This window comes from Podarcis pityusensis, assembly GCF_964106645.2.
Source record: "Podarcis pityusensis genome assembly, chromosome: 1".
NCBI lineage: Eukaryota > Metazoa > Chordata > Lepidosauria > Squamata > Lacertidae > Podarcis > Podarcis pityusensis.
The window spans coordinates 134,444,356-134,467,469 of NC_138028.1; the positions used below are offsets into that span (position 1 = coordinate 134,444,356).

General features: G+C 43.7%; 1 protein-coding gene across 2 annotated transcripts in view; it reads left to right on the plus strand.

Moving 5' to 3' along the window:
• The window catches only part of COL6A2 (collagen type VI alpha 2 chain), a 50,098-nt gene that overhangs the window by 18,809 nt on the left and 8,175 nt on the right, over positions 1–23,114 (plus strand). For both annotated transcript variants that reach the window (XM_081016346.1, XM_081016345.1), the window contains exons 9-27: positions 132–158; positions 249–293; positions 1,205–1,258; positions 2,388–2,450; positions 4,357–4,419; positions 5,902–5,991; positions 9,841–9,903; positions 10,758–10,820; positions 11,194–11,256; positions 11,965–12,027; positions 12,414–12,464; positions 13,715–13,750; positions 14,837–14,899; positions 16,155–16,217; positions 17,135–17,170; positions 17,516–17,561; positions 18,474–18,626; positions 19,509–19,961; positions 21,004–21,042. In XM_081016346.1, coding sequence (XP_080872472.1) covers positions 132–158; positions 249–293; positions 1,205–1,258; positions 2,388–2,450; positions 4,357–4,419; positions 5,902–5,991; positions 9,841–9,903; positions 10,758–10,820; positions 11,194–11,256; positions 11,965–12,027; positions 12,414–12,464; positions 13,715–13,750; positions 14,837–14,899; positions 16,155–16,217; positions 17,135–17,170; positions 17,516–17,561; positions 18,474–18,626; positions 19,509–19,961; positions 21,004–21,042 — 1,534 coding nt within the window. The remainder of the gene's footprint in view (positions 1–131; positions 159–248; positions 294–1,204; positions 1,259–2,387; positions 2,451–4,356; positions 4,420–5,901; positions 5,992–9,840; positions 9,904–10,757; positions 10,821–11,193; positions 11,257–11,964; positions 12,028–12,413; positions 12,465–13,714; positions 13,751–14,836; positions 14,900–16,154; positions 16,218–17,134; positions 17,171–17,515; positions 17,562–18,473; positions 18,627–19,508; positions 19,962–21,003; positions 21,043–23,114) is intronic.

A 23,114-nucleotide genomic window follows, 5' to 3' on the forward strand; every position in this document is an offset into this window, starting at 1 on the left:
TTTGGATCATAATCAATTCAGTAACAAAGAATTATATATATATATTTTCCATTCTGTTCTGCCAGCGTGGTTGATTTTAATAGGCTTGACTCAACATTGTTTGCTCCCCCCCCCCTTTCTTGTGTTTGCAGGGAGAGTTTGGAGGAGATGGACGAAAGGTAAAGGCAAATCCTGGATTGCTGCCTATTATTCCAGCTCCGCTTTCCTGATGAGAGCAGCTTTCTCACGCTCTGCTTCTTTTCTTTCAGGGGGCTTTTGGCTTGTTTGGACGGAACGGCACAAGTGGGCAAAAGGTAAGGCTACTCAAGGATCAGACACAGTCAACGGGTTGCTTATGTCCTTTAAAAGGAAACTGCTATGGGTGCCACCCCACAGCTCGCAAGAGCTGCTCTGCCAATGGAGAGTAAAGCCTGCCAACAGGCTTGTCCCACCAAAAGACCCCTTGGTTCACCTGCCAAAAGCTCTGGTGGGTGCTGGTGGACTGCTGGCATCCTTCCCCATGTGGCCATGTGGACCAAGACATGGCATTCTGGGATTCTAGGGGGGGCATGTGATAGGAATCCAAGACCTGCAAGATCCTAAAGGTAAAGGTACCCCTGACCATTAGGTCCAGTTGTGGCCGACTCTGGGGTTGCGGTGCCCATCTCGCTTTATTGGCCAAGGGAGCCGGCATACAGCTTCCGGGTCATGTGGCCAGCATGACTAAGCCGCTTCTGGCGAACCAGAGCAGCGCACGGAAACGCTGTTTGCCTTCCCACCGAAGCGGTACCTATTTATCTACTTGCACTTTGATGTGCTTTTGAACTGCTAGGTTGGCAGGAGCAGGGACCGAGCAACGGGAGCTCACCCCGTCGCGGGGATTTGAACCGCCGACCTTCCGATCGGCAAGTCCTAGGCTCTGTGGTTTAAGACATGGCATTCTGGGATTCTGAGGGGGGCATGTGATAGGAACCCAAGACCTGCAAGATCCTAAGTTCCCTCAAAACACCCCAAACAAGCCAGACACATCCCATGGTAGCTAATTCCCTCCTATTTCAGACAAAGGGGGGGGAGAAATTGAAAGCCCACCCCCCAGGGCTACATCTTACCCGAGCCAGGGGATGTCAAGAGGCTGCATCTTTCCCAAGGAGAATGAACCGTCTATAGAGTTCTCTCTACTGTTCACAGTCTCTCACTTCTTTGTTTTTGCATGTGATCTTTCCAGGGCAAACTGGGGCGCATTGGACCTCCTGGCTGTAAAGGAGACCCAGGCAACAGGGTAGGAATGTTTTCTCATCTTGGCTTTGTGCATTCCAGCAGTGGGGTGGGGGGCGCAGTGTTTCTTGGAGCATGCTGCGTAAAGTAACATGGCAGCTAACACACAAGTAACAAATATAAAATAAATAATGGTAATAAAAGGGCGTTTTTTTATTGCCTCACGCCACATGTGCCCCACTTGGCAGACTTTCCTTCCTTGCAGGTTTCTAAGCAGAGGTTGGGTGGCCATCTGGCATGGGTGATTTAACTGAGATTCCTGCATTGCAGGGGTTGGACTAGATGACCCTCGGGGTCCCCTCCAAGTCTTAAGATTCTGTGATTCTGTATGACCACTTTGATCGGCAGAATTGGCACTACTACACGTGCCACATAATACTCATTTTGCAGATGTAAGAAATTGATTGTTTAGTGTGGCAACACCTGCACTTTGGTTTTGGCCCTTGCTAAAAACATTCTTGTTTAGACAGGTCAACCCAGATGCTTAGAAACGCTGAGGTGAATTTTAATCTGTTTTAGTATTTTAACTGAAAAACAGGGTTGTGAATTTTTCTTGAATCTGTTGTTTTATCTTTTTGTAAACCGCTTTGAGGGGTTTTTTTGTTTGTTTGTTTGTTTGTTTTACAATCAAGTGGTGTATAAATTTTATGAAATAAATAAATGGAGGAAGACCTGTAGATCCTACAGTGGTGCCTCGCAAGACGAAATTAATTCGTTCCGCGAGTCTTTTCGTCTTGCGATGTTTTTCGTCTTGCGAAGCACGGTCCGTCGCAACTGCGCCTCTTCAAGCGGCTTTAAGAAAAAAGCGAACAAACTCGCAATACGTTTTTGTCTTGCGAAGCAAGCCCATAGGGAAATTCGTCTAGCGAAGCAACGCAAAAACCAAAAAACCCTTTCGTCTAGCGAGTTTTTCATCTTGCGAGGCATTCGTCTTGCGGGGCACCACTGTATTTTAATTTGCATCTGAATGCATTCCTGGAGCTGACAGGGAGGTTCCCACGCAGGTGGGCATCAGGGGGGGAAGAGGCAATTGCCTCTCTGTCAAAAGGTGGCCCATTGCTTTCCATGTGCAGATGTCACCACAAGCCAGAGCTTTCAGAAAAGAAGCAGCTCATCTTTGCCTTTCTTCCTAGGGCCCTGATGGTTATCCTGGAGGTGCTGGAGATCAAGGGTTGCCTGGGGACCAAGGGATCAAGGTCTGTACCCTTCCTCAAAGTCACTCAAGGCAGCAATGACACAGACTCACTGAGAATAAGCTGAAGGTGTTGCAAGACAGGCAGCCCCTTGTGCCGCAGGGTCCAAAAGTGCACCCAATATGCAGCCAGGGCAATCGTGCTGTGCTATGATTATTTGGCCACCCCATCACAAAAGGACATGGGAAAGGGGCAGAAAGGGGCAATCAAAATGTTGGGCGGAAGGATTGGTTAGGAGCTCCTTCCTTGCAAGGAAAAGCCTGTGTCTGGGTTTCTTTAGTTTTGGGGGAAGGTGGCCTTGGGGTTGTGGGTGGGGAGACATGATAAAGACTTAGACATTGGTGGTGGGTAAAGAGGGGTTCCCCCCTCCCTCTTTAAACAGTACAACTCTGGGTCAGCCAGTTTGAAAAAGGCACTATTTCACATAACCCGTGGATGTGGTGACGACCATGGTCTTAGGTGGCTCTAAAGGGGGGTTTGAAAAGCCCCCCCCCCGGGGAAGAGGTTTGTCAGTGGCTACCAGCCATGATAGCTACATTCAGGTGCGCCAGTCACGGCAAGCATACAGCAGAGGAGGTCTTCCCCGCAACATCTCTTTAGCCAAGAGCTGGACTAGGCAGATGAGCTTCGGCCTAATCCGGTGGAACTCTTCTTCTTTTATTGAATCCTGGCTTTTTGGAACGGACACACCTTTTGTAAAAAATAAAATAAAATTGTGCTATTACAAAGCGTTTTGGCATTTCTGTGCAGAATGTAAATGCTCAAAAAGGCTGCATTGATAAGTCTTATAACTGCTTGAAAATCATGCATTTGACTTCCAATTCTGATTTTGAATTGAAAATCCTGTTCTGTTACAGAATTGATATCATTACTGCCAATCTCTAGGTGTCACTGAGGACTAGAGCAGGCACCGGGGCATTCAGGCAGTGTTTCGTGTATATGTGCACAAACACACACACACAATGTTTTACACAGAAAAAGCAGAAACTCTGTAGGTGCAAAAAAACCAGGTACAAAAGTACCTATGTTTTCTAACTCAAGGCAAAACAAAAAAATCAGAGGAAGCAGAGGAGTCATTGAGAAAATATTGCAGGGAGAAAGCATTTTTCAAAAGAGCCAGTGGTGGAGGAAGGGGGCAGGGGGGCGGTCCAACTTGGGTGCCATCTCTGAGGGGGGGTGACAAGAAGGCACCCTGCGGGGGGCTCGCCCCGCCACTTCCAGGTGCAGCGACGTGAGCTGCCTCCATCGTGCCACCACAGCCATGTGCGGAGGATCTTGACACTGTCCATACGGTGCTAGAGTGGCGCCATTGGCAAACCTCCCGGCAGCGCATGTGTGGCGGCACAGGGCGGTTTGCCCTGCCCCTCGACACCCCTTCACCAGGTGCTGGTTAGTCTTCCTTCGGCCCTGAAAACAGCACCATGGTGTTCCTGATTCAACCCCTACCCCCCCCCATCTAAAATGTCAACATGAAACAAAAACCACACACCCAGCATAAAGATGTGGTTTGGCCCTCAGAAGAAAATGACTCAGAAGTAGATGGTATTGTGGGCAGATCAGCATAACAGCATTTAAAGTGCTACAAACGGATTGGAAGGCTTTATTAAAAATTGCCCAGGTATTTATTGTGGCTGTTTGGTGTGTTTCTAGTGTATGTGCATAATTCTTGAACCCGTAAGAATGGAGCTGTGTAAAATATCAGCTATTTAATGTCAATTGTCAAATACCAAACACTGAATATATAGTAGTTGCCATCTATTTTGCACCAGAATTCCCCCAAAATTGGTTTGGGGGAAATTTCAGACTGCTTATACTGCTTCACATACAATTCAGTTTTGATCTACGTGGATGTGGAGCTGGTGTGACCATTTCTTACTGCTTCTGTTTCTGCTTACTCCTTCTGTATCAGGGTGATCCTGGCCGTCCTGGTCGCAGCGGACCGCCTGGGTTGGCTGGAGAGAAAGGAAATCGGGTATGTACCCCTAAAATTTTAGACATGCTCTCAGGGGCAGATCTACTATGAAATTAATGAAGCTTAAACTCCAGAAGCAATTTTAGTCCACATTGCTAGTAGACTCAATTTGAGTCACATGACTTAAAATGATTGCTTTTTTGTTCTATGTATTTCAACAATCCCAAAGTTTGAGAGTCAGTAGCACAAATGTTGTAAAGGTGTTGTGATCTGTTGTGGAAAAACCCATCAGTGGTGATACCGTTGAAGAAGATAACAGGGGTTACCCAGACCTCATTGCTGGTTATGAAGAGACCGCCATAACAGTTCAAGCTTCAGGGCCCCCCAAAATGTAGGTCTACCACTGCATGTTATAAAACTGCTAGATCTCTTTGAAGTTCTGGGCCACAGTCAGAAGTTATCCTGTTGTTATCATAGTTGTCAGAACAAGAATTGAGAAAATTGGCAGCATTGCATTAAACTCTCCATGCAGTGATCTGATTCTGTTCCATTTATAGCAACTGCAATATGCTAGGCGTTGAATAAGCTGAACTTGGCTAGTTCCACCCCCACCCACCCCACACACATGAACACATTTAAAAGGGCATCAAATGTTAATCAGCCCAAGGTCTGGAAGAAGAGGAACGTTTTTGCTTGGCACCTAAAATGTATAATGAAGGCATCAGACTAACCTTCTTGGGGAGAGCATTCCACAGACAGGGAGCCATGGCAGAAAAAGGCCCATCCTCATGTTGCCACCCTCCAGACCTCTTGTGACACACGAGGAAGGTCCTCAGAGGATGATCACAGAGTCCAGGTCAGATTATATGGGGAGAGACAGTCCTTGAGGTATTGTGGTCCCAAGTCATTGAAGGCTTTATAGGTCAAAACCAGCACTTTGAATTGGGCCTGGAAACTAGTTGGCAGTCAATGCAGTTTGGCCAGGATCAGTGTAAGATGCTCAAACTGTCTTGTCCTAGTGAGCAGACTGGCGTTCAAATTCTGCACCAGTTGAGGTTTCCAAAGCATCTTCATAGGCAGCCCTACATATAACGCATTGCAGTAATCTAACCTTGAGGTTATCGGAGCATAGGCAGCAGTAGTCAGGCTATCCTTGTCCAGATAGGGGCGTAGCTGGACCACCAGCTGAAGCTGATGGAAGGCACTCCGGGACACTGAGGCCACCTGAGCCTCAAGTGACAACAAAGGATCCAGGAGGACCCCCAAGCTGTGCACCCACTCTTTCAGAGTGGTAACAGCAATGCAAGAAGCGGCCCAGAACTTCCACTGCTGACAGGGGTCATCAACATACAGTGTGACCAGAGCAGTTTCTGTGCCAAAACTGGGCCTAAGATTAAGATGGATCTCACCATCCTGCATAAGATGTGACTCTTTGTACTGTCTGTGCCCCATTATACATAGGCTGTGCTCTGACACCTCCCTTCCTTGCCCTTCCCTTCTCCCCAAAGGTCTTCTAATGCCGTTTCCTTTTATTTTTCAAAGGGACCAAAAGGCACCAATGGATCTCCTGGCACTCCTGGCACAAAGGGAGCCAAAGGGAGCCCTGGAACTATTGGACCCAAAGGAGAACCTGTAAGATTCTAACCCCACTTACTTCATCTGTCTGTCTGTCTGTCTGTCTATCTATCTATCATCTATCTATCTATCATCTATCATCTATCGCAATAGCAAGATTTGCATACAGGCAAGTATTCTAGGCTGCCACTGCTTGACTACACTCATAAATGCATCACCAAGACACAGATTTCAGTGACATTGGTTCTTACTCCATCTTCCAGAGCAATATTAAAATTGGATTTGTTCACAATCAGCGATTGAGATTCATGCCAGATCTGTGCATTCCAGTATGCAAGCAACCAAATGTCATCCAATAGGAAGTTGGATATGTGCTGACATTTAATTTGATTGTCCTTTTAACAGAGGGCATGATCCAGCCCACATAAAGCACTTTTAAGATGCTTTGGTTTCAGTTGGAGAGTTAAATTTAACCTGAAATTTCTCTCATTGAAATAATTGTGCTTTAGAAAGAGCTTAACTTTGGCTGGACCAGACACAAAACTAGTATAGGAATTTATGTCTCCCTTTCCCACAAACGCCACACCCCACTTATGGGATTATATTCACAATATTGAAAGCATTGTTTCTTGCTTTTACTTTATCTTTATCTTTCTTGCAATAAGTGTCAATCCACACGTTGCACAGAATTATGTCCTTCAGGTTTGCTTTACTCTTTTAACCTAGCTGTGTGGAAGCAGAAGGAGAGAGGAGAAGCCGAGAAAGGCTACTCTCCTACTTGGTCCTTTTACAGCTCAAAGTCCTCCTCTCTAAGCCTATTTTTCATCTATGTATGGGAAGAAAGATACTGAGTCCCCCTGTGGATGAAAAGGCAGCTTGGGAAGGACTATTTTAAGCTAGAAAAGTAACAGAGGAGAAGTTACGCAACCTTTCCCCACCTGATCACGCTAGGAGGAGACCCCCGACTTGATTTGCAATTAAGCTTGAAGAAGTGATCTATTTTGCCAGGTGACTCAAAAAATAGTTCAATTTATCTGGGTAACTTTCAGGAACCTTTTTGCATCCCTAATGACATCAAGGGTGCAAGGTGGGGTCTGAATGCTACAGACGCTGCAAGAGCATTGCATGAAAGGGGGCGTCATGGCAATGGGAGAAGTGGGCCCCTCTTTCTACAGAGGTTGGAGCCATCCTTCAGCCACGCCTAGTTCTTTCAGCTCAAATAAGGCACAAGGGGTGTGCTTGAAGAGCATTTGCTCAAGATCATTTTGTTTTGTTTGCTTTCATTGTTCCTTTTTTTATTTTTTTATTTTTTAATAATTTTTATTAAAGTTTCAATCAAAAATTGAACAACAAAGAAAGAAAATAAAAACATAAAAAAGATGCACAAATACACAATACAGATCTCAAAAAGAAAATAAAAAAAACACAAAAAACAAGATTCAACAATAAAAAAAGAAACATAACAATTAAAAACAGTATCTCTTTTCCATTTCCGTTTTTAAATTTACTTATTTTCTGGACTTCCTCATACCTCCCTCTTTTGTATTCCAATCCAAATTGTTTGTCCAGCAATTTCTTTTCCACTTTTTTAATCCCAATCTTTAACTTTAATATAATATTGAAATATATAACTTCAACTTCTTTAAACCTAATCCTTAGTCTTAGTGTAATATAACATTAAAATTTTACCTCTTAATTGTCAAATTTCCATTTCTTTAAACATCTTTAATCCTAATCTTTAATCTTAGTCTATCATTAACTTTAACCTGTACAGCTGGAAACCGCTTATTTTCAGTCCAACATCACTCTAACATTCTTTAATTTTGCAATGTTTCTGAAGATAGTCTTTGAATTTCTTCCAATCTTCCTCCACCGACTCTTCTCCCTGGTCACGGATTCTACCAGTCATTTCCGCCAGTTCCATAAAGTCCATAAATTTCATCTGCCATTCCTCCAGCGTGGGAAGTTCTTGTGTCTTCCAATACTTTGCAATAAGTATTCTTGCTGCTGTTGTTGCATACATAAAGAAAGTTCTATCCTTTTTTAACACCATTTGGCCGACTATGCCCAGGAGAAAGGCCTCTGGTTTCTTAGGGAAGGTATACTTAAATACCTTTTTTAATTCATTATATATCATTTCCCAGAAAGCCTTAATCTTTGGGCACGTCCACCAAAGGTGAAAAAATGTACCTTCAGTTTCTTTACATTTCCAACATTTGTTATCGGGCAAGTGATAAATTTTTGCAAGCTTGACGGGGGTTATGTACCACCTGTATATCATTTTCATAATATTCTCTCTTAAGGCATTACATGCCGTAAATTTCATACCTGTGGTCCACAACTGTTCCCAGTCAGCAAACATAATGTTATGTCCAATGTCCTGTGCCCATTTAATCATAGCCGATTTTACCGTTTCATCCTGAGTATTCCATTTCAGCAGCAAGTTATACATTCTTGACAAATTCTTAGCTTTGGGTTCTAACAGTTCTGTTTCTAATTTGGATCTTTCCACCTGGAAGCCAATTTTCTTGTCCAATTTAAATGCCTCCATTATCTGAAAATAATGAAGCCAGTCTCGCACTTTATTTTTTAACTTTTCAAAGCTCTGCAATTTCAGTCTGTCTCCGTCTTGTTCCAAAATTTCCCAATATTTCGGCCATTTGACCTCCATATTGACCTTTCTCAAGGCTTTCGCTTCCATTGGTGACAGCCACCTTGGGGTTTTGTTTTCTAACAAATCCTTATATCTTATCCAAACATTAAACAGCGCTTTCCTGACAATGTGGTTTTTAAATGCTTTATGTGCTTTGACCTTATCATACCATAGATATGCATGCCATCCAAATACATTGTTAAAACCTTCCAAGTCCAAAATGTCAGTGTTTTCAAGAAGTAGCCATTCTTTCAACCAGCAAAAAGCTGCTGATTCATAGTAAAGTTTGAGGTCTGGCAGGGCAAATCCACCTCTTTCCTTTGCATCCGTTAGTATTTTAAATTTTATTCTGGGCTTCTTGCCCTGCCAGACAAATTTAGAAATATCTTTCTGCCACCTCTTGAAACAATCCATTTTGTCCACGATCTGCAAAGTTTGAAACAAAAACAACATTCTAGGCAATACATTCATTTTTATCGCAGCAATACGGCCCAGCAGTGAAAGCTTCAAATTTGACCAAATTTCTAAATCTTTTTTCACTTCAGACCAACATTTTTCATAATTATCTTTAAATAAGTTCCCATTTTTTGCTGTCATGTTAATCCCCAGGTATTTAACTTTCTTAACCACTGTTAAACCTGTCTCATTCTGAAACCTCTCTCTTTCAAATGGTGTTAAATTTTTCTCTAAAACCTTGGTTTTTGACTTGTTCAATTTAAATCCTGCCACTTGACCAAATTCCTGAATCAGTTCTAAAACTCTTTTAGTACTAGATTCTGGCTCCTGTAACGTCAATACTAAGTCATCTGCAAATGCTCTCAATTTGTACTGTTTAATTCCGACCTGTATACCTTTAACCAACTGGTCCCTTCTAATCATATTCAGCAAAACCTCCAGGACCGAAATAAAGAGAAGTGGGGAGATAGGGCAACCTTGTCGTGTCCCTTTTTCAATTTTTAGTTCTTCCGTCACAACATTATTTACAATTAGTTTAGCTTTTTGTTCTGAGTAAATTGCACCTATACCATTCTCAAAACCTTGGCCTACCCCCATACCCTGGAGATTCTTCTTCATAAAATTCCAAGAAATATTGTCAAAGGCTTTCTCCGCGTCTACAAATATCAAAACTGCTTTAGTGTTTATATTCACTTCTAATTTTTCCAAAATATCAATTATATTCCTCAAATTGTCAGACAAATGTCTTCCTGGGAGAAAGCCCGCTTGGTCTTTATCGTTGTTCCTTTTTTTTTAAGGGCCGCCGTGGTGATCCTGGAACCAAGGGGGGACCTGGAGGTGCTGGACCCCCAGGCGGGACAGTAAGTTCATCAGGTTTCCAAAGTAATGGAAGGAAATCCACCCCTAATTAACTGGGGGGTGGGGGCGGAGAGAGAGAGAGAGAGAGAGAGATTCTTTATTAATTTTTATTCCACTCATAATGATTGTAAAATAAGCCTGCAAAACAACAAAAGCACATTTGTTGTTTTTCATAGATTCATAGAATTGTGGAGTTGGAAGGGACCCCAAGGGTCATCTAGTCCAACCCCCTGGAATGCAAGGTTGTTGTTGCTTAATTTTTAAAACCAAGCTATTGCACAAGACTGACTAAAGCTGACTAAACCCTGCTGTATCTTCTATGTGATTAGCCTCCAAGAAGTAACCCCCACATGCACTCTCTTGCAAGGTCTTGAGAGAGCAGCTCCTCTGAACTGGGTTGCCTAAGTTCAGATCTGCTTTCTTAAGATGGAGAAAGAGACACTCCACTGGTCGCCCTCCTAGGAGGAGCACATGGCCACCCACTGAAACAGCACGCAGGTGACAAACCACCCATCCAAAGAAAAAATGCTAATGAGCATTGGCTTGCAGGTCCATAGCAGGCTATCTGATTTTTCTGTGGGTAAATCCAGATTAAATGAAGAAAAACTCCAGGCTGGCATTTTGAGGAAATCATTGGTGGTATGGATGATGCGAACTTGTATGCATAAGTAGCACTCATTCCATAGCAGATTCCGCCTAAAAGCACCATGACCTCAAGCAGCAGGGAGATGGTGGTCGTAGCTATAGCTATGGCTGCAGCTTCTGTGAGACTTCTTGTCACCAGAGAAGGTCTAGGAACTTGCTGAACTTGGACTGAACAGATTGGCTCTCTAATGCCTTGTTTCTTCTTTCACAGGGAGACCCTGGTTCTGAGGGCCAGAGAGGGCTACCAGGAGAAGTTGGAAACAAGGGAGGCAGGGTATGAAAGAATGACAAAATGGCAGAACATTTTCCCTCCATGCACAGGAGGCAACAGGGGCTCCCCCAAGCAGTTTATTTGAAAGCACATTTGAAGATACTTGTCCATCAAGGACTGATGAGATTGGAGTGCCAAATTTGAATCCGGCAAAATGGGGCTCAAAATGATGTTGAGTGTTGAGCACATCTTATGGGGGGAGGGACATCCTCTGCTCCACTCCTGAGGACAAAAGCAAGAAAACAGTGGGGGAGGGAAAGAGTTGCCTCATCTCAGCTGCCAACTGTTAACTAATTAGATATTTCTTCCCTTGAACAGTCTGAAATGTTTACTTCATGCAAGGTCTGACTCTCCCTCTCATTTCTGTGTTTCACAGGGAGAGCGAGGAATGCCTGGCCCACGAGGTACTCAAGGTGGTTTGGGAGAACCAGGAAAGCCTGTAAGTTTCATTCACATGCCTCTTCCACCTGTGGGCATTGGCTTGCTCTCCATGCAGCTGGCAAGAGAAGCCCCGTCTGCCATCCGCCCCCAGCAAACATCCTTTTCGTTGTGCATTCATGACGATTTGTGCTCATGGCAGTATTGGGGAGGTGATAACACAATCTTACTTTCAGTTCTGTTTGAGCTTTCGTCATCAGTGCATGTCCCTTAACCTTCCGCTGAGATCCCATAACTCCTTGTATCACAAATGTTCTACCTTATTTTTTTGTCCTGCTTTCCTTGTGCTCCATAGTGCAGGAGTTCCCTGCCAAATGACAATAAAGCAGAAACACTGGGAAGCTTCACAGAACAACTAATAAAGTGGAATGGAGTGCAGACAATCTAGTATAAATCTTCCATTGATGGACTATTATAGCATCAATGACATACCTGCAAAAAAATCCAGTCTGCGGAGGCTTTAGGAATATTTTGTCTCAGCTTTTCTGAGGTCACAGATTAATTTCATGTCAATCAGGATTTAATATCAGAAACATTGTCCCCCATTTGTTTGTGAGCAAGAAGAGTTTCCTCTGAGACTTCCCTCCTGTCATACGGAATCATTGTCGTGTTGAAAATCACAACTGTAGTAGCATCTCTGCCCCTCGTACAGATTAACAGCAGCACACACCCCAACTCACCATGTGCTTTATGCAACACTCTTTTGCAGGGCTCACGAGGGGATCCCGGTGATTCTGGTGTCAGGGGCGACCCCGGGGTGCCAGGTCCAAAGGTAAGCCAACACAGGATTGTGTTTACATTTGATATTGTAATGTTGGTCTGATCCCACAGGCCTCATCACTGGCCTCTTTTAATGCTGGTAATTTTCTAGCCACAGAAAGTCTCTTTTTCCTTAAGCAGTCCAAGCTCCAGATTTTTCGTATCTGTAATTCAATGTAATAAAGGACTTGTTGCCATTATTGTTGGGGGATTCTTGCTGACTAAATTAGGAACTGGAGTTCTGTGGCAGCTCAGTGTGCATCTCAATGCGCATCCGCTTGCCGGACCTTTTAACCCCAAGACATAACATACTGTACTCCAAAGGAAGGGAGATGTGGCCATTTCTGCAAATATAGAATCTTTGAAGAATCATTCTCTCTTTTTAAAACAACATTCTAGGGTGACAGAGGAAGACCTGGCTTTAACTATCCCGGTCCAAGAGGAGCTGCGGTATGTTTTGTTCACGTAAAGTATTCACACATTGAAATGCCTCAGTTGGAAAGGAGGCTTCACAAATTGCTATAGAAATTCTTCGTCTCCAGCCTCCTTCGGAGTAGGCCACTCGGCTCTGGCAACAAGCCATTTGGGGCCGTGAGTTTAATGCTGTCATTTTCTAGACTTACTGAATGTTATTAAAATAGGGTTTCATTTTTAATATCATTCCAGAGATATGAATGGGGCTTGATGTTGTTATTTTAAACTGTTTTTAAGCTTTTAGGATTGGGCAAAATAAGGTGCTTGATATGGACAAATGAGCAAATAACTAATAATTAAATTATTAAAAGTAAATATTATTTTCCTTATGTGTTTGATGTACATCATCATTATGGTGAAAGCTACTCCAGAATCAGTTTGCTGTTTTAAGTGTCCTCTAGAAATAGGAATCTATTAAAAATAAAAAAGGAAGGAAGGAAGGAAAATGGTGAAATCTGAATCAAAACCTAGTTCTGCTTTAGTTATATTACACATTATTTAAAGCATACAATAGGAAGAGGGTATTTTTCTGAGTCCATTAGATTATGCCAATGCACAGCAAAATATTGAAAAAGACATCTTTGCAAGAGATCACTACAGTTTCATTTTTCATTTTGAACCCCTTGACACGTCCAAGAAATCTGGGAGCAAATCAGTCCTGATTTCCTTTTATTGGTGCTTTTTAATGCATATTCTAGATTATGACATGTAAAACACCTAGAGGTTTTCTGTAGAGCAGGGTTTCCCAAACTTGGGTCTCCAGTTGTTTTTGGACTACAAATCCCATCATCCCTGACCGCTGGTCCTGCTAGCTAGGGATGATGGGAGTTGTAGTCCAAAAACAGCTGGAGACCCAAGTTTGGGAAGCCCTGCTGTAGAGTAAGCAGTACATAAATTTTGTGAAATAAAATAAGTTAAGAAAATATGCCTTGCCCTTAGTGAGGGCGCTGCACACCTCACTCTCTCAGGAGAAGGATAGACCAGGTGGAGGAACAAGTCGTCCATTTCTGCCCAGTCCGGAATCAACTGAGGTCACTTCAAGAGGCTGCTAATTGGATGTTCTAAGAGCCCCTGTTTTCTGTTGGACCCACTGGAAAATTCCTGTGCTCGGCAACTCTAGATGCCTAGTTGGCCACAACTGTCATTTACTTTAGAATTTGTCCATCCTTGCTATGTCTGGGTAAGCCCATGAAACTGAAAGCTGACTGGCTCTTATCTGTTTCCAGGGTGAGAAAGGTGAGAAGGGGCTTCCAGGACCAGAGGTATAGTATGATCACGCTTGCCACCTTATTCTGCCAACAAAGCTAGTGATCCTGTTCTTTCTTTGAAATGCTTATGAGGATATGAGGATATGGAGGGCCACTTCTCAGGCTGTGTCCACACAGAAGCTGTTGTGTGGCTTGTTTTTCATATCAGTGGAACACCAAAGCACTCGTTGAGCTCTGTCCAATTAAATAATTCTCAAGTGGCTCAGTGCTGTGACTCCTGGTGCCATTATGAAGTACAGTTGTGCCTTGGAAGAAGAACAGAATCTGTTTCAGAAGTCCATTCGACTTCCAAAACTTTAGAAAACCAAATCGCGGCTTCTGATTAGTTGCAGGAAGCTCCTGCAGCCAAACAGAAACTGTGGAAGCCCTGTCGGACGTTCGGGATCCAAAAGAACATTCGCAAACCGGAACAGTCACTTCCGGGTTTGCGGTGTTCGGAAGTCAAAACGTACGAGTTCCAGGGCATTCGACAACCAAGGCACGACTGTATACAGTACAAGGCTTAACTAGTGTTGATGTGGATTATTTTCTCTGTACAGCCAGGCTTTTTGTCTGAAAAAATGCATTCTGCTCTCAGTTACTTTTCCTCTGTGCTTCCAGCTTAGCTCTAAGCCTTCAGGCATCAGCACAGAGAACTGCTTTAAAGGAATAATAGAGGTGCCCTTAAAGGAATAATAAAAGATAAATGGGGGGTTGAAAAAGGGGGCAGTAGAGAAAAGAAAAATCTTTATTCTTCTTGTCAGTGTTTGTAAAAAGCAAAAAAAAAGAAGGAAAGGGTTCTGACCTCCCTTTGTCTCTTCAGCCTGGTCCTTGGACCCTTGTCTGCATAAAAGAGTCCATGAGAATATCCTTGCAGAGTTTTATTCTTAAAAGTCTTTGTGCAAAACACGACTGAATAACTATACACACCAGCACTAACCAACCAACCAACCCAAACACCAGCCTCAGCACAAACTAACATTTCTCACTTTATATATACAACCTGCTGCAGGCCGCTGAGCCGTGCTGACCCAGCTTTATTCGCATTAAAGAAACAGCGGCCATTTTAGCCGTGACACTTCTAACATTTTTTTGGAACAGGGTGCAAGAGGTGACTTTGGACTAAAAGGCCCCCCAGGAAGCAAAGGAGAAAGAGGTGAACCTGTAAGTAGACTCCTATTACTAACAAATGTGTGGAACATAAACAGTTAGTTAGTTAGTTTGATTCACAATGTGGATTTGCTGGACACAAAAGATATTGGAGCTAAATTTCAATTTGTGTTGCCCTTTCACTTGTCAGGGTTTGGGGTGATAAGTCTAGGATACAATGGGATAATGCCTGTCTTTCGTAAACTTTGAGCTCCCTGATAAATTTTAAATTATACTCTAGGACCACCAGCTGAATATAGGATGCCACACTTCTAAATAGCTGATGCTGTGTAGACATCTTTAAATGCCAGTGAACATAGCCCCCTTCAGTTGTTCAGAAGAATGCACAAACTGCATAGGGGCACACGAGCAGCCCCTGCCCACAGCGTTGAACACAAAAGTCTCTTTGGATATTCTAATCATGCTGAGCTGAATGCAGTTTAAATTCTCCCTTTGATCCAGAACCTGATTACTAGTTGCCTGGAAAATTCTCGCCATGTTCTGCTGCACACAGCAGGAACCCCCCCTGCAGACCTTTCTGCTCAGTGCACCAAAGGCAGGCAGCGCCGGCACATCCATCTGCACACAGTTTGAGCCTCACGTGTTCTTCTGAACGTTCATGTGTCTGGGAATGTGGATAGTACTATGTTTCCCAGACCTGTTTACACTGATGTCTGTAGATGAATGTGTGCAGGTTTGATCTCTACATCTTTGTTGCGAGAAATTCTGGTGTCCGCTGGTGTTTCCCATACTGGTGATCCCTGGTGCTGCATAAATTCTTTCAATCACATGGCTAAACAAATGTGGAGGCCCCTGTCATATCTAGCTAGCCCCTGGGTTTGTCCTCTATGGAGAGGAAGAAGGGTTTTAGGTTTCTCAGTCTGTCTATCTGGTAATTCCCACCTGCTTTTCAGGTTGCTGGTGTCTATTAAAAAATATGATGTGATAGGCTGGAGACAGGCAATACTCAAGCTGGGTTGAAACTGGTTTGAGAGATGTTTTGCTTCTCATAGCAGAGAGAAAGGAAATATATATTTTTCACAACTGTCAATGAGGATAAAAGTACTCAGAATAAGTAAACACTTTGTGTGCTATAGAAATTATTGGTAAAAAAATATTTGAGACATTGTAATGGGTAGATAGGATGGGTAAGCAAATAGAGTTTCTCCTGGTCTCTAGGACACTGAATTCATGTTAATTGAAATACTTTTTTCCCATTCGTGTTGCTTAACTTATAAGCATGCAATTCTTTCCCTCTCTCTTTTTCTAGGCTGATCCTGGCCCACCCGGTGAGCCTGGACCCAGAGGACCTCCAGGCGAAGGAGGCCCTGAGGTACTGCAGCTGAGTGTTGCCTTGGGCCCTAGATCTTGCCAGCTTTGATATTCTGGAGCTGGATCACAGGACCCTGGACAGTTGTATGTTGCACAACATGAGCAGCCACCAGGCACAAAAAATGAAATGAACAACCTGAGCCTGCTGAATACAGATTTCCATTTTAAGGAAGAGAAAACAGATATGTCTTGAATTCAGAATTTTGATTTTAAAAAAATTAATATGTATTATACTTGATGAGCATTCTGAATCTGAATTCAGTGGTCAGCTCACCTCAAAAGGGATATTGTGGAGCTGGAAAAGTTTCAGAAAGGGGAAACCAAAGTGATCCAGGGGGGTGGAGCAACTCCCCTAGGAAGAAAGGTGGCAGCGGAAGTTTATAAAATCCAGCATGCCATAGAGAAGGGGCGGCAATCCCTTTCTCATAAGTCATGGACAGCCAACAAAGCTGAATGTTGGAGGGTGAAGGACAGGCAAAAGGAAGTCCTTCTTCAGACAGCACAGTTAAGCTATGGATAGTGATAGCAATTTAAGGCTCATCCACTTTTCCACTTATGCTCTTGAGCTGCCAGTGCTCCCAGGGTGACTTGTGTAAAAGCAGTACAAAGATTCACAAATTATTAAAACGGTAAAAATGGTCTGAAGGTAGCCTATTTAAAACAGTAGTGATGATGATGATGTTATTTCACCCCTGTGGCTGCTGCTTGTCTTCCTCACCAGGCAATTGGTTCTGAGGCCTCTGTGAGGGAAGAAGGAACTTGGTCTTCAGCTGCGGGAAATGGTGTGCCCTGTAAATTATCCTTTCCCTGCTCCTGTGGCCAAGTCAAGCCCAGTAGTATGGATGGAGCATAGCTGAATGTGCATAAGAGAGAAAGAAATGAAACACCCCTGAAGTCTTCTTCTCTATTTTTTTATAGGGTGGCCCTGGCCCTGCTGGAGATCCTGGCCTGACTGTAAGTGGATAAAGAAAAACCTATATTTATTCTTCCACCTGTGGAGCTGGATACCTATCTAGTGTCAGTTCCACTTTGCCGTGGAATATAGCAAGAATATTCAGATGGTTACTTCCCACCATGTGGAAGATATTCCTGATGAAATCTGCAGTGATGTCCTCTTGTGCACAGTAGAGGGAGAAAAGCTTGTGTATTATTCAGTCAAGTTTTCACAATGACAAGATGCAAATGAACACTAGCAGAATCGTCACTCAAACTGCACTGACTGATTTCCTACCAGATCTTGCCATGCTATCAAACAATTTAGGACCTTACATTCATTACATTCTTTCTTTTTCTTGATAGGACTGTGATGTGATGGCATACATCAGAGAGACCTGTGGCTGTTGTGGTTAGTTCAGAGTCTTCTCCTTGAGGACTTATAAGAATAATTAGTTTGCATAATCTTGCTTTAGAGTAGGATGCCTCTCCCAGGAGGATGCATTTTATTCCCAAACAAAGATCATAGTCATGCAGTGATTTCCCTCTGTCCTTATGTGGGAGCCTTGCTTGGTCAGAGACTAAATAGGTTTCATGAGTTTGGCAGAGACATCTTACTGTGCCTTTGGTACTCCCAATAAATGTTTAACCACATATAAAAAAAGGAAATACTGTCTCCAGAAGTTGAGAAAGAGGGGGATTTGTACAGAGAGAGAGAGTTAATGTTGCACCATGCTTTGGGTTTGGGATGTGATGCCTCAAGCATGCCTCGTACATCTTAGATGTGGTGGTACGGTAGAACATACATTCTTCAGACTCAAGCCCACCATCTTGTGAATATGCAAAAGTGCCCATTCCTCATTTAAACTTCTAAATCACAGTGTTAATCAAAGTATAAATTTGGGTTACATGGGCTTGCACTTACAAGAAGGCTTGAAGAACAGGTGTTTCGTATGTAGACCTTTCAGCTGCAATGGCACCACTGCATTTTCCCAGGCCAAGGCTTCTGGCTTCCAGTGCTGCCCAGATACAGAAACCAGGCTGGGAGCAACCCCTTTGGTACTGTTCCTCTGTATTCACTGCTGATCCTGGAGGCAAGAGCTGGAAATAGCCGTACCTTGCCCTGCCTCTCTCTAGGAAAGAACACTGCAGTCATTGGGAAACACAAGGAAGGACTGTTAATAGCCTGCTTGTTGTCCCTCAGATACGTGGCTTTATAACACAGCATGCCATCTGTTCCAGGGTCCTCTAGGTTGGTGCTGTGGTTGGCTGGTTTTATGTTTGGATGCAAAGCTTCTGACTGCTCTGTCTCTGCTTTCCATAGACTGTGAGAAGCGGTGTGGCCCCTTGGACTTAGTCTTTGTTATAGACAGCTCAGAAAGTATTGGCTACACCAATTTCACCCTGGAGAAGAACTTTGTCATAAATGTGGTGAGCAGACTTGGTTCCATAGCCAAGGATCCAAAATCTGAGACAGGTTAGTGGTATGGCTGAGAATCTGATTTTATTGCTGAACATTAAATGTGATGATAAGATGCTTGTGCATTGCCTAACCCAATATTGGGAACTAAAATATCTCTTGGTTTCTAGAAGTGTTCCATTTGCCTTGATCATGTTGAGCATGTGTTGTGTGTGCCATCTAACTGCGCTTGCCACCAACTCCAGGCTCCCTTCCTTCCCTCACTGGGCCATGTGGCAAGTGCAGAAGCCTGGGGAAAGAGGCATGTGCAAAGAACGGAGAAGAGAATCATGGCAGGAATCTCTCTGCTGTTTCTTTCCTTCTCCAAATAGCAGCACAAATGAGAGAAATCCATGGTTCTAGGTGCATCAGAAGGTCTAATGGCAGAGCTGGGACTTAACTCTTTTGTGGAGAAGATCAGACACACAGGAGAAGCTCTTCTTGTTTCTTACCTGTTCCAAATTGCAGTGCAAACAATAGCATGGGCAGCCATCCTTACTGGGCCACCTCCCCCTTGGAGGACCCTAGCGAAAGGACTTGTGAACATCCAGCTTTGACTTTGTGTGCTGCAAGTGCTGCATTTGTCACAGGAAAGCTTGTGTGTGTGTAGAAATGCCTTTGATTAGAACTGCTTTGAGTGGGACACTCTCTGGAAGTGTTTGAGACATGGCAGAAGAGAACAGGCACCTGTATTCCTTACATAAGTCTGTACTACATCTGGGCAGCTTTTTCTTAACTGTTCCCCTAAATGAAAAGGATTTTAAACCACTAGCCCAAGATACAGAGCCTTTGGTTTTCAGAAGGCTCTCTGGCTGCAGGGCAATGTGATGTCTGCCTTAAGGGGAAATGAGGTCTCTCTTGGTTCAGGGAGGTGGAGCTGATGGTTTCTTTCTCTGCCAGGCACCCGTGTTGGGGTGGTGCAATACAGCCACGAAGGGACATTTGAAGCCATCCAGCTGAACGATGACCGCATTGACTCCCTCTCCAGTTTCAAAGAGGCAGTGAAGAAGCTGGAGTGGATTGCCGGGGGCACGTGGACCCCCTCTGCTCTTCAGTTCGCCTACAACACCCTCATCAAGGAGAGCCGGAGAGACAAAGCCCGGGTGTTTGCTGTGGTGATTACAGATGGGCGCCATGATCCCCGGGATAGTGAGTCCAACTTACCGGCTCTCTGCAGCAAGGGGGTCACAGTCCATGCCATTGGGATTGGCGACATGTTCAACAAGAAGGAGGAAGACGAGACCCTGAGCTCGATTGCCTGTGATGACGACAAGAGAGTTCAGAGAATGAAGTTGTTTTCGGAGCTAGTGGCTGATGAGTTCATCGACAGCATGGAGCATGAACTTTGTCCAGGTCTGTCAGTCCTGCCCCCGCTGAGGATGGAACGAAGTAGTGGGAATGTGGTCCTAACTCCCTCAGCTTTTGCTTTGAGGTTTATGGTCACAGCCTCTGCATTTTAAAGCAGCCTCTCTCTATCTCTATCTCTATCTCTATCTCTATCTCTATCTCTATCTCTATCTCTATCTCTATCTCTATCTCTATCTCTATCTCTATCTCTATCTCTATCTAACTATCTATCTCTATCTCTCTCTCTCTGTCCTGGCACTATATGTTCAAAGTGGGCCATAATGGGCTACATCAAAGCCAATAGCAGGCTACATTACATCATTCTGATGGGATCTAGGGCCCATCCTTTCCCAAGGGGTGTCAGACTGGTCACAACATGTTTCAAAAAGGACTAAAACTGAAAAGTAAAAAAATAAATAAATTGTGTACAACTGTATTGGGAGAAATCCACACAATCCCAGTATTATTAATACTGTATATCCCAGACTACTTCCACATCACTTCCCAGTGCCAACTAAAACTCATCCTGAAAATAATAGTGCAGTCCTGATGCAAGCCAGTCCTGCTGATCTTGTACAGTCACCGTATTTTGAGCCAACTAGAAACCTCTGAATAAATTTCAAAGCCGGACTGTTGGAGGACACATCATAGGAGTCAAACGTGGAGAGTCTGTCGGCATATTTGCCAGTCCCCAGGTATTCAACTGGAGGCCACTAACATGCCCTGTAGCCTCTTGGTTGAGACTGAAATCCTAGATCTATAGGATTTACTTCCAAGTGTAAGGCCCTCTTTTTACCTCCAGTGGTTGGGGAAACTGCCCCATAGGTGGTGCTGAACCCTGTGCTCTTGGGAATCTGCTGGATGCAGCCCGTGGGACTGACTCTGTTTCCTTCTCAAGCGCATTTGTGTCCTTGAGCTCTTGCTCGTCTGGATAGAGAGGGGCGTGGGAGGTTGGGTTGCAGAAACCTCTGACTTCTGTGTGCCTGACCATTATTAGACCAATAGTGTTCTGCATGGTTTCAATCGAACATTTTCATTCTTATTTCAGATCCTCAGATTGTCTGCCCTGAACTACCCTGCCAAACAGGTAAAAGCATTTGTCATTGTGTCCCTGCCACCCCCTCCCTGTTCACTGTATCACCTGATTTGGAGAAATAATGGAAAGTTCTAGTCCAGGAAACAGAAGGTGGGGGAGGGAGAGCTTATGTTGACCAGAATGTCAATACGTCTCCTTTTCAACATTATTCCATTATACTTAATCATCTATATCTCCAAGTAAATGTATTTTTGCATTACAGCTAGTTTACATCCTGGGAATAGCCATTTACGCCTTGAGAATGTGTGCCAATATTGCGGCCATTCCGGAGCCTTCTCTGAAACAGTCTGTCAGAGGATAGAAACACTCCATTTGTGGGGATTTCTGCTCCAGTCCTCCAGCTAGACAACAAGTAGACAGGTTTATGACAGGAAGAATGTGAAATGCTCCACATTTGCAGAGTCATGAGGAAGACCAGTTTTAGTGAGCAAGGCCATATGTGTAATGAGCTCTTGATAAAACCTCATAGTGTGATGGACACTCGTGCTAAGGCACTGCTGGCCTGCAGGTTTAGGACAAAACCAAATGCTCTTTGAGCTATGCTTTTCCAAAGAGCACAACCCTTTAAATCTGAATCAGAGGGATATGTTCAGCACTGCGCAGTCAAGGCTTGTTAGAAGCTGATCCTGGCCCACAAATGAACACCAGGCAAGACCCTTTCTATAACTGACAGAGAACAGAGGAACCAGACCAGGGCAAAAGCCTGCTTAAGTTAAAAGAGATAAAGGTAGTTGATCAATGCGTAGTATTTCTAGTGCTGTTCTAATAAGTCCTACTATTATTTAAGTTTAGATTTGGTTTCTGTTCTTGTCCCCGCTCGTGTCAGTGGAGCATGCATAAGCACCCCCCTTACCCCCCCCCCCATTTTGTCCTTTTCTGCAGACGTTGGCAATTGTGCATCAATGGGGCAGGCCTAAAATGGTTGCCGCCTGTATATTGATAAAAATAGAGTTTTTTAATGGTAAAGCTTACGCTTGCTCTGTGTGGTTTGATGGAAGGACCTTCTCCCGTAATTTCATGTTGTATTTTTTTGTTCTTAGTAGTTCTATAAATTGAGTGGAAAGGAAGGAAGGAATGAGTGTGAAAGAAAGTTAAACTCCTAGAACATAGAACAGGTAGTGTTCACCGCAGTGGTATGACTGTGCAGCCTCTTCTGATCAGGCCTCAGCTTCAGAGCAGGTTTGCTTTGAGTTTCTCAGCTGCGTGAATTCATTGGAACCAAACTTCTTGGACAAATTGTTGAGGAGTCTCTGTCTGTCAGGAGCCATGTTTCTGGACACAGGTCTGGCTTTAAAGTTCTGTGTCCAAGCAGGTCTTTTCTGTCCCTGCACTTTCCCCAGGAAAACCTGTTTTTTACCATTGAATTGGAGCAACAGCAATCAGGTTTTCTACAGATTGCCACTTGCTCTGATTCAGTGGTAAAATGTGGCTTCTCCCAGGGAAAGTGGCGAAACAAAACAAGCCACTCCATTCTTTCCGTAAGGTTGAAGCATGTAGAAGAGGTTTTTTTCATTACAGTATTTCATTTTTTCTATTTATTAAATTTGTACACCACCCATTATCCATAGAAATACACAATAAAAAGTATGATTTGAGAATGTCTTGAGTAAGTATCCTATATAAAAATAATGACTTATTTAATCATTCCAAAATCCATAGTAGGGATTTTGTTAGGCCAATCATATTGTTCCAAATAATTGGTTCAGATGGCAAACAAATGAGAGTGAGGACTTGGCTGGTGTTGAAACCATCCAGTCTGTACCTGGTAATGGTCTGAAGATGGAACATGGGAGGAGGCCGCATGCCTCCAAAGGAGACTGTGATGGGTATTGTGCAGGTTTTAGGTTATGTGAAAGCTGGGTTTTGTATTATCAGGGGAGATGAATCAGCCATTGTATGTTTCTTTTTCCTGAAATGCCTTACCTGAAACCTGCACAGAACCGACAAGAGTTTTATACCTCCTCCCACATCCCATCTTAAGACTCTTGTCAGATGCGGACTGAATGGCTCCCGCACTGTTTTCTAATATTTTCGTTTGCCAGTCTCTGATATGGATTTTGGAG